Below are 20,825 nucleotides of genomic sequence, written 5' to 3'. Positions count from 1 at the left end.
AATCTTATCATTTTATGATTTGAGGAAGCTGAACCCCCCCCCCAGCAAAAAAAATTATCTACGGCCCTGGTTGAGCCTATATTGATCTGTGCAGATCAACGCAGCTCAACTGAACTGCTGCCAAGGAGGCCTTATTGCTTACTAGTCCATCAAGAAGTTATGTCTGCTGTTTAAAAACCTGTTAGACACACGTAGGATTAGGAACTGTTGTAGTTGTAGTAGTCTGTAATTTACATTCAGAATGCTGTTCATTTACATATGATTTCAAATGTCTGACCTAGCAACCTGCAGGCTGTGTAATTATTAAGTGTTTTGACAAACCGTTACCTAAGGCTGCTCTTATCTAATTATACCTTCAACCTGTCAATACTGATGCTTCCATTTCTCAGGTCTCTTAATAAAGTTTGTTGATAGCGCCAAACTGTCCAAATTTACATGCTATGTACAGCGAGCATGTGGGAGCTATACATTTACCTTACTAAGTGGGAGGCCGCTTGATCGTGTCAGAAATCTTGTGAGGCGATAACTTTGTCTGCTCTCTGCCTGTGCTGCATTTTTTATCTGTCACATTGTTCTCTGTTAACTTTGAGAACTGCAGAACCCTAAAGAAGAGGGGGAGGTTTCTATAGTCCTGTTGTGTTCCTGTTGTCATGACAGAGTAGGGTAAGCGTTGTCACCCTAGGACAGGAAGTGAAATACTGGCAGAATCACCGAGTGAAAATACATTGGTGATCAGTGAAGTGCCCCCTTACATTGGTGATCAGTGAAGTGACCCCTTACATTGGTGATGAGTGAAGTGCCCCCTTACATTGGTGATCAGTGAAGTGCCCCTTACATTGGTGATCAGTGAAGTGCCCCTTACATTGGTGATCAGTGAAGTGCCCCCTTACATTGGTGATCAGTGAAGTGCCCCCTTACATTGGTGATCAGTGAAGTGCCCCTTTACATTGGTGATCAGTGAAGTGCCCCCTTACATTGGTGATTAGTGAAGTGCCCCCTTACATTGGTGGTCAGTGAAGTGCCCCTTACATTGGTGATCAGTGAAGTGCCCCCTTACATTGGTGATCAGTGAAGCACCCCCTTACATTGGTGGTCAGTGAAGTGCCCCCTTACATTGGTGGTCAGTGAAGCACCCCCTTACATTGGTGGTCAGTAAAGTGCCCCCTTACATTGGTGGTAAGTGAAGTGTCCCCATTAGCAGACAGGGAAAGCAACGGAAACTGACAGGTGACCTGTTGAACATTATCACTGGAGGTAAAACAAAATCCTACATTTTGGGTTGTCATCAGAACAGGATTAGATGGGAAATCTTCCAATCGGGACACCAGTTCTGGTGACCCAGCAGGTATTTCCTTCTATTTGGAGGGATTTACCCTCACTTCCTGTTTTGGCTATCACACAGGAAATGAACGGGAATCTCTCCACAGGTGGCAAAAAAGCTGACAGTGGTTATAACTCTCACTTTTTCCAAATCTATAAACGTTTTGGCTTTAAATTCAACCATAAACCATGCAATGTGTTCTTTTTTAAAACGTGGTATAAAAATAAACTAGTGGTGAATAACAAGTCATTAGTGCCTTTTACCAATCATACTATCACATTAGTGTGCAGAGGATGAAATGCACCCTCACCTATCATAACTTTGTATTTTTCCTCATGCAATATTTAGTATTTATTACTTCTCTACACACCGGAGCCTCCTGTAAAGTCAGCTTGGTATAATCTCAGTTATGGATCCCCCTGCAGTCAGTGCCAGGCTGTACACAACAGATATGGAGTTACATTGTAACAGTTCACCCCCCACCACCTTCATCAAGATGTGCACTCAGCTACGTCCCATCAGCGCTCTCCGGCCCCTTCCAGTCTGTCCACTGCCAGCAGGCGCTTCTATTCTGATACTTACGGCCACAATAGTTTTCTGTTGCCTAAACTTTAGTGAGCAGCAGCAGCAGGTTTAGTTAGAATGTGAGAGTGAGAGAGGAAGACAGAGGGGTGTGTAGGAGACAGGCAGCCTGCCAGCCAAAGTATAGAGGAGAGAGAAGGGGGGCGAGATGTGACCTATACTCCACCGGTGGCTGCAAGGCTCTAAAACGGGGTGCAGCCATGGGCTGCAAGGCCAGCAGAATGTGCTGCCCTAGATCCAGGAACAAGGTAAGAGTATTCGAGTACTGTTACTTCTTCTGTCTCTTCCTGCCTGCACAGAAGACGAGTAATGGGCAGATCTGAACCTTTCAACTCTCCCTGACTCTGATGCTCACATGCCCATTGTCATTGATTTCTTGGGGATAGTTCCAGTGTTGAAAACTTTGTACCTGGAAGTGTCAGCAGTTCATGAATCTGTCCCATGATTGTTAGTGCATGCTTCAACTTACATAGTGCATTGAAAATTTTAAGTATCCCCTCTAAACATATATTTACTTTCAAAAACCTGCCGTAACTACAACAATTTAAAGACAGACTTTAAAGTCGGCCATACCAGTAGAAGTTCATTGGAAATGTTTAGTTTTGGTTAAAGGTGGGGTCTAATTGATCTTTTTTCACCATAGCGACGAGGAAAATCAAAAGAGCAGGATGGAAATGTTTTCTTGTCTCTCATCTAAAGCTGACCATACACTACAATACAATCTGATTGCACAATCTCCTTTAGATCTGCCATTAACCATATAGTACAAGGGCCTGCCTGATTTGATCCAATTTGATTGGATTGCTTAGAGGCGTCCTTATTTTACATACTTTTGGTAACTCTAAAGAAGACTGTACAGAGGTTGTACAATAAAATTGTATAGCGTATGGCCGGCTTAAGGCCCCCAAAGCTTCCTGCGTTTGTTTCACGTCAGTGTACGGCAGCCTATTCATTCCAATAGGCTGCCATATACACGTTAAAGAAGATCATGCAGCAGTTTAAGCTGTGATCTTGGTGCACTCTTTCTTCTTCTTCTTCTTCTTCTTCTTTTTTTTTTTTTTTTTTTTTTTTTTTACAAAAAAAAAAAAAAAACAACTAAATTATATTTATCTGTAAAGAAAATGTTTTATTGAAAGTCTTAAATACCACCACCGTAATTAATATGCTTTACATTAGTTGGAGCTCATTGCAGGGCTAATCTGCCATATTACCCAACTGTAAATTTTTTTTGCTTTTTTTTTCTTTTTTTTTTTTTTTTTTTTTTTTTTTTTTTTTTTATTCATTTTACAGTAAAACAAAACAAGACACTAACATAGTGTCATAGTTGTACAGTACAATTAAAAAGTACAAATAATCAGGGCAGAACCGACCCAGTCCCAAAGAAAAAGAGAGACTGAAAGTCAACACCCCCCAAGGCATTCCCAACATTGTTTGGTCACTAGTTCCCCCCCCCATGGTGCACTTTTTGACTGCACAGCTAGAGTGGCATTGGCAAATACTGGCATAAAAAAGTGCATAATGTTGCATGTGTTCACACGCGTTCTGGGTGTAAATGGGATCTGAGCAAACAAAATTCTAACCGTGTATGTGATTTTCATACGGCAAAAGTCATACATATTGTGCGCACATGATAGGCAGTAAAGAAGCCTTTTTAATATGCCTGAGATTCTGTGGAAGTAGCCGGACTTTTGAACAACATTAGTTGACTCAATGAGGGCATCATCCAATGTTCAGACTAACGATGTGCGTGAACCCAGTTCATCCAAACCCACGCAAAACTGTGACTGCCACTCCCCCTTACCAGCCCAATCAGTTGCGGTAGGGACATTCCCCTCTCCTTTGTGATGTGTGGCTGCTGGAAATGCCCCGGCTGCAACTGATTGGACCAGGCGGGAGGTGTGTCAGTCAGAGTTTTGCTTGGGCTCGGGCAAACTAGGTTCATACCAAGCCCCTTCATATCACTGGTTCTGACGAACGATTTCAATTACAGTGGCGTCACAAGGGGGGTGCGGCCCGGACCGGGCTGACCCCAAAATAACATGCGCGATGACGTCACGGCGGGGTGACACCCAGCCTCCGCTGTGGCTGACACCCGGCCTCGGGACGCCCCTGACAGTGAATGGTCATTTGAAGACTGAATGAAAGAATTTTAAAAAGTTTTCTAGGGACACATTGCTGATAATCCAGAAGGTACATTATAAATCCCGTTACATCTTCATAAGTACATTGACTTTTGCTTGATGCGTTTACCATTTAAAGCAAACATTCATATCAAGCATATCGGTGCATACCATAAGGCCTTGTTCACACCAAGCGCGGAGCAGGTGCAGAGCAGTTACAGACCGGATCAAAACTGCGTCCAATGTATTCCAATGGTATTTTTTGCTCCAGTTCACATCGCAGCGTGCAGTTCCAGAGCAGGTAAAAAAAACTGCAGCAGGCCCTATTTTACCTGCTCTGGAACGCATGCAAACGCATCAAAAATGCATGTAAGCGCCCTGGAACACACTGAAAGCCCATTATAAACAAAACATTTTTTTTTTTTTTTAACCAAAAACGGCCCGAAGCGCATCAAAAACGCGGCACAACCCACTGCACTGCGTGGGCAGAAACCTGAGCAGATCTGCTCTGCATTTGGTGTGAACAAGGCCTAAGACGTTGTCAATGCATGTCTTGATGCATGTCGGTTCATCACCATACACGTGAACACTAGTGATGAGTGCTGGGCTTGGTGTGAACCCAGGTGCCCAGAGTTCACCCAAGCTAAGGCAAAACTATGACCGACAATCCCAATTGATGGTGGCATTTGCGGCGAGGGTATTCACTGCCCATTTGTCACATGTGGCTGGGGTGGGGAACGCGACTCCCCACAAATGATTGAGTCCGCAGGATGGGGTGGAGGTCACTGTTTTGAGCAGTCTTATGTGAACTTAGACGGACTGGGTTTGCACCAAGCTCAGCCTCACCTCTAGTTCTAATGAGTGTCGACATGCAATATAAAGTGGTCATGTGCTGAAAGAAGACGTAATAACGCACGTTGACAAATTGTAACTCGTGTGTTTTGATGCGTTTCTATTTATTTCAATAGAAAATGCCTCGTGGCTGAATGACCACATGGCTGTGGAGACTATAATGCATTTTGTGTCATTTCATGTTTTGGGTTATTTTTGTACCTGAAAGTAACATTTGTTGACTTCTGTGTTTTTACTTCCTGTGTCATATGTTCATGAGTTTTTATAGACGCATGATTGTAAAACATATTTTGCAATCCTGATAAACAAAAGCCATAGCCTGACCCTTCTATAAACTGTCATTCACCTCTGTCCTACTCTTTGTCTGTGTACAGCCTTAACAGTTGTGTCCTTAGGACTGCACAACATTCATCTAAATGTGTTCAACAGTTCACCTGTGCTATGTGACTGTGGCGCAGAGCCATGGAGCTGACATAAGCAGAGTGTCGTACAACATTTCATTTGTAAGTCTGTTTACCCAGATGCCCAGAATACTGAACTTGGCGCTAGAATTTATGACACTTTAAAGGCACAGTCCAGCTTTTGCACCCACATTGGAAAAAGAAAAACATGCGGATTTGTTAATTGTTGGTGCCGCAGAGCATTACAACCATGATGAGTGGAATGTGAGTGCAATACACAGGCTCTTGCAGATTATTCCTCCAGTCTCAGATCTGTACGGAGGTAGGATCTTTATGGGCTGTAGGAAGCAATCCTACAAGGGCAATTGTGTTTCATTTTGATCTACAATTCTCCCTGCTGAGCTGGCAGATGGACTTGTAGTCTGTCCATTCATAGATCTCTGTGAATTGATCTGTGATTGGATGGTGCGGAGCCACGCACAGTCGCGCCGATTGGATAAAATACAGGAATCTACTGGAATACGCACCCCGCAATTCAGGTAAGTGGGGTGATTTGAGGGTTGGTCAGTGTGGTCAGATGACCTCGCTAACCAGTGAGTGCTCAGCATTTGCAAGTGAAATTTGAAATGCATACCGCAGGGCTGTAATCTGTGTACATGGGGGGAGACCGATCGTTGGCATGGGAGAGAGGGGGCAGATTGGTGGGGGTAAGTCCATTTTCCCAAATTCGCTTGGAAAAGTGGAAATACCCTTTAAGGGCCTGTTCACACCATATGCAGTGCGTTCTGGCCGGAACGCACTGCATCGCATTGCAGCCGGCTCAGTATTTTGTGGGGCTGGAGGAGGCGTGGCTGGCCATTGAAGTGAATGGCACCGTAGCCACGCCCTCCGGCCACAATGTGATCACCCGCACGGGCTCGCAAGGCACATTATGCCTGCGGCCCGGTCCGTTCCGGTGCGATCAACATAGTGCTTGTAGCATTTTGATCAGACCGGACCGCAGGCACAATGTGCCTTGCCATCCCGTGCGGGCGATCACAAAGCACATTGTGCCTGCGGTCCGCTCCGTTGCGATAAAAATGCTACAAGCACTATGTTGATCGGACCGGCCGCACAAAACGTGGCCGGAACGCACTGCATATAGTGTGAACAGGCCCTAAAGCTTTTCGCCACCATATTACGCTTTATAGGTTTACGCTAAGGAGTTGCCAGAAGATATTTTTACTTGATTGATATTAAGGTATGCCCTTGAACCAGAATACAACTGGTGGAAACAAAGTACTGCTGCATGCTTAGTAATTTGACAAAGTGTCTGGGAATAAACAGAATAGCAAGAATAAGTAGTACTCCAGACAAAACCTTTTTAGTTTGCTGTAGGGACTGGTTATGGTTAGACATTCTGGAGGGTTTAGAAAGGGAAATCTTCCCAATGAGGATGCAGACACACTAAGACCGGGCTCACACCATTTTCCAGACCAGATCTGGAACATTGTGCATTGTGTTTTGTTGCATTTTTACTGCGATTTTGCCACGTTCCGGGGGTTTTTTTGTTGTTGCTTAAACTGGGCTTTCAGGTGCGGTCCAGTGCATTCCCATTTTTTTATGCATTTCCATGTGTTCCAGACCAGAGAAAAGGAGACGATACAGGGCCAACTGATCGGAAGCCGATTAATCGATTATTGAAAAAGTTGACAACTTTTTCAATAATCGATTATAATCGATTATGTCGATTAGTTGTTGCAGCCCTAGAGCAGTATTTTTTTGTCTGGTCCAGGATGGACTGCGCTGGTGTGAACAGAGCCCAGAAATACATTGGGATGCTTTTTTGGTCCGCAAACAAACTGTTCTGGTCTGAACATGATCCAGACATGGTGTAGGCAAGCCCTAAAAGCAGATCGCCTCCTTCTCCTGCTCAGTCCAGAACTAAACAAAAAAAAAACTGGTTGTCATTAGACTGCATTTACAGTATGTGCACTTACTGTGCCCTGCTGATGGCAAACTAGTAGAAGTCAGGAGGAGGTTGTTTTAGTAAGCCGAATGAGTGACATAAAGGGACATAATTGCTTGCTGAAAGTGACTGAGGTCGGCCTCGTTGACCTAGGTTAAAAGGCTTGGGTGGTGGTCCCTTGACCTCAAATGTCAGATGCATTCAGCTGAACCAGTAAAAGCTGACATGAGAGCATTGACATTCATTTTGACATAGAAAATGTCAAAGCTTAAACATAAAGAAATTAATTTAAAAAAAAATAAAAATTTCATTTTATTAAAAGGAAAAATACAAAAAATTTAATTAAAAAAAAAAAAATGGAGTCACGAGTCACGCCTCGTGACTCCACGAGATGTTGACTAGTCGCTGACGGCCACAATTCACACGTTCAGACCCAGATTTCGGCTGACAGTCCAGTCTTTAAACACTTTAACAATGAGCCCCTCTTGAACATTTAACGAATTCTGCTGTTTTGCTGATACTCGCTGCATGGCTCCGAGCTCCAACAATCATCCCACGTTAAAAGGCTGTTAAATTGCGTTGTTTACCCATATCTTCAGAAAAAAATCACTTCTACTGTCGTGGTAAACAACCTGCTTCCCTATTATTTATAATGGTCTGGCCCTCTAGCAACTTCAGCACGAAATTATAGCTAGTTATAGCTAATTTGCCTACAAACGTCAGGTGGTCATAATAAACTGGCCACTCAGTGTGTGTGTATGTGTATGTGTATATATATATATGAGAGAGAGAGAAATCTATATAACTGTGTATATATAAATAACTTTTTTTTTTTTTTACAGAGCAGTTAGTACTTAGATGGTATTGGTGTGGGTCTTGTACTGACTTGTGTACTTTAGTTGCTTTTTAAAGTATGCAGCTATACAAGCAGACCATGGACATAACTGTAGAGTAAGGTGCTGGTGTGAATACTGACTGGCACTTGGCTGGTTGATGAGCACCGACAACTTGCTTCTAGGTCTAGGCTATAAAACAATATTTCAGACCTCAGTAGATGCTGCTACGTTTGGGATTTAGTGACTCAGAAAGTTTTGATGCCAGAGGATCAGCATTTTCAGAAGGAGATCAGCAATGGCATCCCTCATATTTCTCTTGTCCAAATGTCAGGCAAAGCAATGCTATCAGCAGCTCATAGCTACCTTCCTTTTACTCTCTCATTGCTCTGTTGGGGAGCAAAGAAAAATGAATGACTCACTACCGTTCCTCCCATGTGACAGCCCTGGTGCTTTGTGACTGGCTGCTCAAGCAGCCGGTACTTTCACATAAGGGTGAGGAGATTGTTCTTTGCTCTATGTGAGCTACAGGTCGTGATTGGGCTTCCTTTGCCCTATGTAAGCTCCAGGGCTTCCTTTCCTTCTCCCAGCAGCTAAAGGCTGGTGGACGGGCTCAAATTGAATCTGTTGCCTTGTCCTGTGGAGTCTAAGCACAGGTTTATTTTAAGTGCTCAGCTAACACAAGTGGCGATATCTGTGGTTTATGGCTCTCACAACCCCCAATGGCTATAATGAGGATCTCTTACTCCCATTGTTAAATTTTGATCTGTGCCATATTACAGTGGATGTAGTAGGAGCATTGGAACACCTGATGCCAGTAGGTGAAGTGGCACTGTATGGCTTGGGAGGGCAGGGCCAGCAACCTTGGGGGGGAGAGTTTGCAAGTATAAAGTTGCCAAGGTTAAGATGGACAATGGTCAACTGTATAATTCACATGCACACCATTGCTCATCTGTACCAGTGTAACTGGTTTTGGGTGGACTGAATGTTTAAAGGTGTTTTCCATTTCAAATAAAAAGTGAACCATTGCTGTAGACCTTCTTCTTTTTTTTTTTTTTTTTTTTTGTATAACATTAATGTGCTGAACTATGATCCTTGGAAGTAACAGCATTTTGGTCATTTCCAAATGAACTTTGAGTTCCAGTACTAAGTTTCACCTGAAAGAACACTTTAGGTTGCAGAGTAGAGCAAAGTATGCTTGTGTATGGTGGGTTCTCAAGAATCCTGTTGGTGTAGTTCTTTTAAGATGTAAAAAAAACCAGTGGCTGATTAAGGGTCATAACAGTCGGTGCTCATGTCAAACGCTTTATTTTCCATTCAAACCCATGAAGGTGCAGTGTTTGATAAGGAAAGGTTGCATTTGACCTGCTTTGCCTGCAGTTCAATCGCGCCTCAAAAGGACACACTGCATTCAGAAAAACAGAATGCAAAGCACTTCAAATGCAACCTCTGAATCGTCATGTATAGTTCCATTCAAGTCAATAGCAGTGTGCTGAACTGTATCTCATGTGCGTTTCATATGCACGCCAAATGCAGGAAAACCATGCCTGTCAACATAAGCCCTAATGCTGTGGGCATAAAGCCACCCTTCACGAACAAATCAGGTATGTGCATCATATAATGTATGTATTAGAATTTTTTTGTATGTTTGGCATCATGTCTAACTGTATACAATGTTCTTAATTTTGTGTGCATCTATTGCAAATTTTACATGGCGACCCTGCTGGTAACAACACCTTCTGTTGCAGTGCTAAGCCACTGCCTTGCAGTTAGTAGCAGTACCGTTGCCCTACCACGTGCTCTCCCTCCCATGTCTCCAGGTAAATAACTTTGCAAAAGAATTACAATAAACAATTTGCGTAGGAAAACAGTACACGGTGATCTCATAGTACCAAAATAGATTAAAAACAGCATCAAGCTGTCCAGCACTTTCACACTTCAAATTGCAGCTCTGTAGCACACAGATACCTTAACAGGGATGATGGTCTGACGACATTGACCCCCTTCATTTTATCCTTGGCACAAATGTGGAAGGATTTTCCAATTGAGCATAGTGTAAAGAGCACTAGCATGCAACAGCCCAAACCAATCGTAGACTGGCATTCATTAGACTGACTAGACTAAGGGCAGGTTCACACAATTTTCCAGACTAAGGGCAGGTTCACACCATTTTCCGGACCAGATCTGGTCCGGAAAATGGTGTGAACCTGCCCGCAGTTCCAGTGCATTCCAGACCAGACAAAATGAGACGTGCAATATTTTTCTGGTCTGGTCTAGAACGGACTGCGCTGGTGTGAATAGAGGCCAGAAATAGCATAGGGATCCATTAGGATGCATTTTGGGTCTGGAAACAATCTGGTCTGGAGATGATCTGGATGTGGTGGGAATGGGCCCTAAAAACACAGTTCTGATTGGTTGCTGTGGGTTACAGCATGTCTTTGCACTCTAAAGTCACACCTTAAAGTTGCTATTTTACTCTTCCAAACAGCTGGCTCTTTGCCTTCTAGTCGCTTTGCTCATTGTATCTCCCTTCTCGGTCGTGTTGATATGCAGGAATGTGCATTGGCTGTTTTAAGCGCTTCAGTCATAGCAGCACTGACCTGCACTGCTCCCTCACATTCTGACACATATATATACACACTGCTAAGATGATGCTTACTCCTCTGCTTGCACACCCACACACTCTCTGTCATTCCCAGTAAGGAGCAAGCAAAGGTGGTGGAGGATTTATATTTATCTTCCTTGATGTATCATGTGGTAGGACAGGCATTGTCCTTGGAGTTGAGAACTGCAATTAACTAGTAACCCAAGAGCGAGTTTCATGCAATAAAAGATACATGAAATAGTTACTTTATTAAGTGCAGTGAGGATCACCACTCTTAATTCCTAGAAGAGCCATTATGGAGGGTCACATAACGGCTGACTCTGATCAGCAAAAATGGGGGTTGGAAGCATTTGGGGAAAAAAAAAAGCTAAATGTGTGGAAGCTTAGAATGGCGGGGGTCTGAATTGTGCTTGTGTGGTGTGGCTGTGGCAGAGGTCTACCCTATGGAAGACTGGTGTGGTTTGGCAGGGGTATACCTTTAACATAAAGCAACATGTGGTTACTATTTAGTGACCTATAAAATCCAGGTATTGTGGAAAGGTTACATGACCAGTGCACAGCTGTAATAGCCCCTAGATGGCTCTGACAAGCACGCTTTAGGCCTAGACACTCAGTGATGTTCTTATCTTGGTGTAATGAGGGCCACTAGGCTCAATTTAAAGGATAATTAAAGCCTCCGGTTTTTTTTGCATAGATCTACTGCTTACTAGCAGTAGATCTATGCAAAAAAAAAACAAAAAAAAACGGAGGCTTTAATTATGCAAAAAGTGTAAAAAACTTTAACAGAGGTTAATACTCACCTGTGTCTTCCCTGTGCACTCCCGTCCGAAAATGTGAATATCCTTGGGCAGCCGCAAACCATCTTGGGGCGGACGCATGCACAGTTCACATTTTCGGCCGGTAGACGAGGAGAGACACAAGGTAAGTCTATGGACAGCGTGCGCCCGCATGCAGAAACAGTGGGACAAGAAGTACCAGCAAGCACAGAGGAGTCGGCGCTGGATCGCAGACCCGCAGCAGCACTGGAGAGACAAATGAAAACGACATTGACATTAACATTGGGGGGAGGGGGAAAAAATTTACTTTAATGTCACTTTACTAGCAAGCTTTGTATGTACATTGCCTGTTTTTTGTTTCTCTTATTATCTAAAGAAGATCTGACCTCCAGTAGTATCCAAATAGTATTCTGCCTTGACAGTATTCTGCACCCCACTGAAGTATAACCCTGACAGTGCAACTAAACTATTTTGGTTTTGGGACAAAGTATCAAAAAACAAGGCCAGCTTTCACAAACACACAGGTTAATGGTTCTTTTAACCAATTGAAGACCGGGGTGTTAAACCTCCTTCCTGTCCAGACCTTTTTTCAGTATTCAGCACTACAGTACTTTGACATTTGTTCAGTCATGCAACGTTGTACTGAAATCATAGAGCTTATTTTGGTGGTATTAAATCACCACTGGTTTTTATTTTTTACTTTATAAAGGAAAAAGTACTGAAAATTTTGAAAAAAACTATTTTCGTTATGTTATGTTACGTTATGTTGGAACATTTATTATTACCCAATAAGTCAGGTACATAGACACCAAACATGTCAAGCCTGTTCTGTCAGGGTTTTGCGTTCTCCTCTGAGAATCCCAGACAGGGTTTCCAGAAGATCTGCTACTAATGGATCTCACAGAGTCCAGGCCACTATGGCTAGTAATAGTAAATTATTCCAGACCAGGACTTCCAGTGTACTCTGAGGCTGGGCGTGTCGAAGGGTATTTAAGCACCAGCTCTACAAGGAGCTGGTGCTGTGCCTTTTTGCCAGCTTCCTGTTTGTCTAAAGAGTTCATACTTCTGCTGTTTTCTCGTTGCTGTCCTGGACCACCTGATCCTTCTTTGCTTGCTGCCCGTCCTGATCTTCTACCTTGACCCAACTTTGCTCTTGTCTCCTGCGTTTATCCTCAAATTACTCGTTGCTGACCTGGGACCGTCTGACCACCCTCTGCTAGCCGCCTGCCTTGAACTCTGCCTGGATCTGACTGTCTCCTCATTGGAGCCCTCCTGTTCTTGTCCATCCCTTGGCGGGGCAAGCCTGGGGATCGCGACCTGGTACCAGCAAGCAGCCAAGCCCATCTCCACCATCAGGAGCTCTGGTGAACACCGGCTGGTAGTTAGACTCCGCTTCTAATGGAAGCCCGTGTCACCTGCCAGGGGTGTCACCCTAACAAAGCCTTAAAATTGCAAAAAACTACCATACCCAAAATTGGCCATAGGCGACGCTTTAAAAGCTTTTACTGCTCATCAGTTTAGTATTATCAGTGATTGAGCTCTCTAGAATTATTTCTCCCACTCTGACGTTTGCAGTGATATTTAACAGGTGCGGAGCAATTGTCCTCTTTGCTAAGAAGCCCTCTCTGTGATAGCAAATTTATAGTGACAGGTCCTCTTCATGGAGACATCAGGGGTCTTTAAGACCACTAATGTCACCTAGGGAGCCCCAGAGAAGCTGATGAAGCAGAGATCTGCTTCACCAGCTTCTTTCCATCTACAGATCCAGGCCCTCATTACACCATCACTTCCACATTCAGAGACCGGAGGGGAGATCAGTTGGAGATTGTGAGATCATGTGCTCCAATCTCTGGTCACAGCGGGTGGGGGCTGCACATGTGCAGACAACATACAAGCGATCGGGCGGCTCTACAGCTTGTATGTAAACAGCCATGTTTAAATTAGTCGGTTTCCCACTCGTGCAAGTGTAGATAAGAAGTGGCTGAAAAAGGCAGGAGGAGATCAATAGTGTTGACATTCTAAAAGGGATGAAACACAGTATTTATTAAATAAAACCAAAAACATGGCAGTTGTTTGTCATACACAGTGCTTTAGTGAATTGGGTGTCATCATGTTAAGGCGTAGATCCAAATCCATTTAGGGCGTCATTTTGAGACTTGGTGAGGTGAACATCAGTTAAACAACCACTTACCGACTTCAACAGTGAGATTTCTCTACAGTCTCTGACCCACAAGGTCATATCAAAGGTGGCTCTGGATTATGCCGTTTCTTTTTATTATGCATTACAGTTAATCCACTGGGAAGTGACGCCAATCTTCAGCTTTGTAATGGCTGCAGCAGTTGTGCCTCATTGAGCATTCAGTTGTTGTGGATATCTCATCACTGGCACATAAAAGAAGGTTGCACTCTGTTTGACTTCCACATCAGGAGCCTATTGGCACACAGCCTCTGGTGAACACTGCAGCACCCTTCTGCTAGGATCTCTTCTTTTAAAACGAACATGGCCTTGCCTTACTGGTCATAACCTGACCTAGGATGTTGTAATAATGTGTAAATAAAACTTATATGAGGGTACTGTAGGTTTACTAATAATGGGGAGAAGAGGGGGGGATACATGGCCAGGAACCATACAAAATAAAGACACCTCTTGTCTTTTGCTGCCTATAGACACAAGCCTTCTGTGCTTAATAGTAAATCCATCCCTGGGGTGCATGTGATTTAATTTAAAGTGAGTCTAAAACTTAAACTGAAGGGTTCCTTGCAAAGTAGAACTGATACGCCAATATTTTGGGTGTTGATTTCCTGGTCCTCACCTTTTTGTGGTTCCTCTGCTGCAGAGGTGTATCTACAGATAATCGCACCTATTACGAGCACAGAAACTGTGTCCCTTTCCAAAAATAGAAACCCATATTTTGGTATAAATTTACCATAATATCACCTTTAAAAATACAAGTCAAACTTGCATGAGGCTCCCTCCTTACATCAGAGTCCCCCTTGCATGAGAAGCCTCAGAGGTCCCCCTTGCATCAGAGTTCCCCCTTACATCAGACTTTATAAGGGGAGACTGATGTAAGGGGAGAATCAGTGCCCAGAGTCGTCGCCCCTCCCCTTACATCAGTTCCCCCCTCCTCTTACATCAGTTCTCCCTCCTAGAAACCAAAAAACAGCGGGGTCATTGCACTTCCTAGCTGCTAGCAGTTGGTTGGCAGCACTGGGGGTTGAATAATGACAGCAGCAGTCACCAGCAGCCAGGGACCTGAATGATTACAGCGGATCATTCAACTCCCTGACTGCTGTTGGCTAGTTGTTAGGACGCTAGGTGGTCCTAGCAACTAATTATAGCTAGAGTTGAATATTGACAGCAACAGTGACTGCCGCTCTCATTATTCAACCCCTGCTGCTGCTAGTTAAACCACTGGGCAGTCTTCGGTACCCTGAAAGTTCGCTGACTCTCTGAGCGATGCCCCTCCCTTCAAGTTGCACCCAGGGCATGTGCCATATGTGGCATGCCCTGAATACGTCACTGCTCTACCATCCTCTGTCATTACAGGACAGGCAAGCTAGAATCTTGATACTGATGGAAGCACAGTGGTGTAGCAGTTAGTGCCTCTTCCTTGCAGCATCAGGGGTTCCTGGTTCGAATCGCGGCCAGGTCACTATCTGCAAGGAGTATGCAAATTCTCCCTGTGCTTGCGTGGGTTTCCTCCAGGTAATCCGGTTTCCTCCCACACTCCAGAGACACGCTGGTAGGTTAATTGACTCCTGCCTAAATCGGCCTTCATATGTATGCATGTGAGATAGGGACCTTAGACTGTAAGCTCCTTGAGGGCAGGGACTGATGTGAATGTGCACATATAAAAAGCTCTATGTAAATTGTCAGCGCTATATAAATTAATAAATGTTGATTTCTGAAGACTCGTAAGGAGAGCTCTCTTTACTTACACACCGATCAGCAGTATGGGCAATAACAGAGTTGCGTATCCACGTTCTACTGAGTACCTCTAAGTTTAGGTATTAGTTTTAGTGACGGACACACTAATAAATTATCCGTTTTTTATGACGTTGGTCTCTCTGCCAATTCAGGTCTTTTCAGACCGTTGTTTCATTGTTACCGTAGTGGGGTGAGTTAGTGGGGTAAAATACTTTTCAATTCACACACACAGAGCATCTGGTATAGTATTGGCTCACTCTCTGCCATCCTGAGCTCACCGTGGATGTACACAGAAACTCCCCATACCATTTTTATTAGCAGACAGCGCAAATCTCGTAAACACTTCTTGACATTACAAATGCAGTTGGCATGAGACGGGAATCTGTTTTCCAGTGCAGCCGACTGTACATTCCTTCTAGGGATCTGTCCGAAGTATGGAGCTTGGTGCGGGGAGGGCTCTCTGTACTTCTGCTGCAACAAGAACATGTTCAGGGAGGGGAGTGGGTCCTACTATTACAGTAACTGACATCCACACGCTGATAAAAGAATCGCAGGCCATTTTTACTTTTACAAATGAACCCAGCAGTCAAAGAAATATAATATATATATCTAGATAGATATATATATATATAAATTACACACAGTGTGCGTATAATTATGCTACTAAGGTCTCAAAATACAACTATTGTTTTCCGGAGCCGAGATTGTCAATATCTGCTTTTAAATAGCAGAGATGTGATCACTGGTAGTTTTTGTCATAGAGAAGGCCTCCCCTGTAAGCCCAAACACTAAAAAATAGATAAGTAAAAACGAATAGCCCTTTAAAAGATTTAAAATAAAAAAAACACCTTTTCTGCAATGTTTCACTTCAATCCAGATATTTTCTCTGCCGTACTTTTTTACTTTTTTTTTTTCTCACTGATGGAAAGCCTCATTCAACCTACTTGCTCTGAGCTCAGGTCATTTTCGACCTGGCCCAACCTGCGACTGGATAGTGAAAGGAGAAGCAGCACAGCCATGAGCTCATCTCTGTCACTCAGCTTTCTCTTATCAGCATGCTTCTTGTCAGCACATGAACTGATTGCCTCCATGTGCTGCTTTTTTCTTGTACACTCCAACCCTTGCCATCATGAATACTAATAAATAGGGGGAGAGAGTGTTAATTTACACAGACTGCTTGCAGAGCACAGAGGTAGCTTTTTCAATAGGAGCCATGAAGAGGACAGAAAAAAAATAAGATTCTGTGTTCGTATACAGCAACTGCATATGCCCGCTTCATGTACACTTGTTGTGCATTGCTGGCTTTTACAAAAAAAAAAATACCCCCACAAAGGTGGAAATGGACTTTTAAGACTACATAATTCCTCCCCTTTGCCCTATCTGCATAGCATAAGGCGGTATTCTCTAGTTTACAGGGGCAAAATGGGCAGGGATCTCTGTTCTTTTAATGTGATTGTTGGGTTCCCCAACCATTAAGGAGGTGTAATAAGAGGGTGTCTTGACTTTACAAGAATTGTCTGGAATTTATTATAATTTCAACTGCCTGTGTCTCTGGACCTACTGATCATTCTGATATGTACGTTTCCCTGCATAAAAGACTGTGAATGAGGAACAGTTGGAAGCTGTGGTCACCAAAACAAGAAGCTGAATTTACATAGAAGGAAAAGGGACAATACAAATATGGCAGGAGTTGTCATTCCTACTCTATCCAAAACTAAACAAAAACATTTGCCTATACATGCACTTTTAATACTAAACTGTCAGACTTTTTTTCCATAATGAATCCAGATCCAACACATATACATTGCCCAGCAAAGTATTTCTTTGCATTTTTGCCAAAGCACTTAGTTATCATGTTCATTGAAACCGTTCCAAGTCTCTCAGTTCAACTTCCCCGAGCGCCCTGTCCAGTACAAGATCACAGGGGACAGAGCAGTCTCCAGTAGCTGTCCATCTACTAACATGGAGACAGGAAGAAGGAGGAGCAGGGATCAGGGGAGTGTCTTACCTTGCTGTCTGTGTGTTTTGTGGAGACACACTACCCACAGGTTACTAGCACACACAAGGATGGAGCCATACGACCCTGCAAGGGAAAGGAGCTTCCCTAAAACAGGAAATCGGGGTCAGTGCTCGGGGACCAGCTGATTTTTCAGGAAGCCAAAACAGTTTAAACATCAAGGAGCAGCATCCATTGTAAGGGATTCCATCGGCATTTGAAATAGCTTGAAAACCTTTTGAATTTAAAATCACTTTAAAGTCATCCCCTACTCTTCAAATACGTGGGTTAGACTCCGCAGAGGTTCTGTGTTACATTTATAACTTCTAGTAGTTTACTTCTGGGAGTGAATGTTTAACAGTGACTGTGTACTCTCCAGGAGTGAGAAGGCTGCCAGCAGGGTCACTTGTCATGAGACACTGAGCAGGGGGAATGTGCGATGTTGGGACGGGATTAATGTTATTTATTCTCTAGCTGGTTTGATGTTCCTGTATTTTACATCTTCAAAAGCACAGCACAATCATAAACCTCAGACCCATATATACAAAGAGGTGTTATTCCGAAAGAAATCCTTTTCAGGAGACGTGATAAAGGTTCATAAATAACCTGCATGAACCATTAAACCCACTACGCTTTTCATGGCAAAGCTCTAAAATTGGACTGTGCGCCGAAAACTCACAAGAGACCATCATGTATCAGAAGTGTGAAGAATCCTAAGTATTGCCCAGAGCAGGCAGGGTCACATTTTACTGCACTTATTTAGAGGTACAGCAGCAGCTCGTGATGAAGAGGAAGATGAGGGCACATGCCCATTGACTGCTGAAGAGTAACTTTTGGAGATGTGCATTAGGTGTGGAATTTTTGGGTGCAGGTACCTTAGATGCTAATGAAATATAAAATGAGCTGTCCCAACAAAACAAGGATTTTACAATACTGAGACTTTAGTAAATAACATTCCCTCAGAGGATAAGTTCACTTTAAAACAAAGGGTACTTATCAAGGGCGTAACTAGAAATCACAGGGCCCCATAGCAAACTTTTCTATGGGGCCCTGTGATTTCGTGTTAAGCCCACCTGAGATCCCACACAGCCCACCTGAGGGTGACCCTTCAGAGCCCACCATGGACTCTCTATGGTGGGCTCTGCAGGGTCTCAGGTGGGCGGTCAAGCACTCTTACCTGTCTGCTCCGATCCTCTGTCTACCTCCTTCTCCTCCACGATCGCTAGCGGGCCCCGCCTCCTCCATCATCGGCAGCGATGGAGGAGGTGGGGGCCAGTGATCGAGTAAGCGGGGCTTAGCGATGGGAAGGATGATCAAGGAGGCGGGCCCCAGTGATGAGGCCCCGCCTCCCCATCGCTAAGCCCCGCTTACTCGATCACTGGGCCCCGCCTCCTCCGAAGCTGCTGGTTGTCACCGACTCGGCAGCGGCTGTGAGAAGGAACGCACTGCTGCACATGTGAATAGCGGCGCGTTCCTCCTCACAGCCGCTATTGACAGCCAGCAGCCTGAGATGCCATAGCGGCCCACACGGCATCAAGGGAATGTCCTGGCCGGGCCTCCCTGTGCCCCGGGCCCCATAGCGGCTGCCTGGGTCGGTATGGTGATTGTTACGACTCTGGTACTTATCCTTTTGGGAAATGAACCCTAAAGAAGTCAATGGGGATGTTACTGCACAGGAAAGGAAGACACCCTCCTCCTTCTTATGTATCAGAACAGGCGCATCATAGGACTTTAGATACCCTTCCCCTCCCCTATTTTCCAGAATTTAGAGAGGGGTGGTTCTGTATTGCCTAAAGAACAAAGTAACTGATAACAGTCGGCACCAGCTAAAAGCACAGGAAGTTATCAGCTCACAAGATTTTGAGCAGGATCAACAGGTATATTTTGAATGTATGACAAACATATAACAGAACCCTTGCAATGGTAAATTTAAAGCAAAACGCTGGGTACATTTAAATATTTTCTTAACCCTTGCAGTAGGGCTACACCAGCACTACAAGGGTTAAGTGCTCCTTTTGGCTAGGGTCAAAAATAGTTAAAATAGTTATTCTCACTCGATCCTCGGAACCAGCTTGCTCTTAGTCATCACGTACTGTGTAGGCCTGTCACAGCTGGCTGGCTCAGAGGATCGGCTGGCTCCGAGGATCGGCTTAGTATGACTTAGTTATTTTAGCTCTTAACCCTGGCAGTACAGGAGTAGCCCCACTGGAAGGGTTAAGAAAATGTTGGTGCTGCATTGTTCTTTAACAGACCACAAGGAACCAAACAAGAGAAGTTAATTGATAGGGTTTACATTAACTTTAGCATATACTTTATTATTGTACAGCTTAGAGTGTGTTGCTGGGGAGGAGGCAATTGAAGTTAAAGCAGAACTCTACCCTACAAAGACCCCCCCCTCCCCAGACCTTGCTATGCACCTCCCTTTGCACTTTTACTGGTCTGTTATTTTTTATTTTCTTTCCCGGAGTTCAGCTGTAACCTGTAAGGTGTAACCAGCTGTAAGAAGTTCCTGTAAGAAGTTATTATGGCCAACGCTCACCTTACTTTACACCCAACCTGTGTTCCCAAACCAAAGGCAGACTTGTGAGGTGTAAGAGGGCCCATACGTGATATAGTTATTAGGAGTGGAAGAGAACTTATGGAAATGCAATATAGAAATACAGATTTCTTTTTAGCTTTTCACCGTAGATACCCTTTACACATTTTTATTTGCAAAGTTAGAGCATTGCATTCACTTTTTGCACCCAATGAATCCACACTGTTCTTAGTTTACACCTTCACCCCTGATGCAGAGCGGTGAGTGGCTAGGATGAGCACATATGCTTTGCGTTTCATGTGTTATCAAGCTTCCTGTTTTCCTCACCCACATTAAAAATATATCTCCTCTATCAGACCTGACTGGAGAATGCTGGTGTAAGGAAGAAAGTATGTGATCTATGGGAGAGACACCCTGATCATATTCATACATGTGATGATTTCACACATACAGAAGAAGAGATATGGTATACTGGCAGATAATTACCCAAATATGTTAGGTGAAAGGAGAGACATGAACAAACATAAAGCTGCTGCAGGCAATGGTGAAATCATTCAGTGACTGCTAATTCCATCCAGAAAACCTGGTGAAGTATGAGCTATACTGACTTTTAATCTGCTTATATTTGCCTTACCTAATTCCTCCCCAATCAACATGAAGGGAAGAAACGTTTTCATTACATTCCTTACTTTTGACACAGTGACAGTGGCGTCACAAGGGGGGTGCGGCCCGCGCCCGGGTGACACCATTGGAAGGGTACAGTCTGTGTACCCATCTCACTCAGAGCCGCTGCTCCAAAAATGGAGGGTGGGTGCAGCAGGTGTCAGCGGGTGGCTTTCGACAAAATATCAGTAAAGGATGGACACCGGCACTCCAAAGCAAGTTCAAAGTGTTCTACTTGCAACTAGTACGTTAATAAACACG

General features: G+C 44.0%; 1 protein-coding gene across 1 annotated transcript in view; it reads left to right on the top strand.

The window, feature by feature from the left end:
• The first annotated feature begins 1,921 nt into the window (after positions 1 to 1,921).
• CCDC69 (coiled-coil domain containing 69) overlaps positions 1,922 to 20,825 on the top strand; it is a 41,927-nt gene continuing 23,023 nt past the window's right edge. Inside the window, exon 1 of the mRNA XM_018555601.1 lies at positions 1,922 to 2,151. Within this exon, the coding sequence (XP_018411103.1) occupies positions 2,104 to 2,151 (48 nt within the window). The 5' untranslated portion in view covers positions 1,922 to 2,103. The remainder of the gene's footprint in view (positions 2,152 to 20,825) is intronic.

The sequence above is a fragment of the Nanorana parkeri genome, unplaced genomic scaffold (assembly GCF_000935625.1).
Source record: "Nanorana parkeri isolate BGI_ZX_2015 unplaced genomic scaffold, ASM93562v1 scaffold203, whole genome shotgun sequence".
NCBI lineage: Eukaryota > Metazoa > Chordata > Amphibia > Anura > Dicroglossidae > Nanorana > Nanorana parkeri.
The sequence above is the reverse complement of the archived record's forward strand: the minus strand, read 5'-3'. Positions and strand labels throughout refer to the sequence as shown.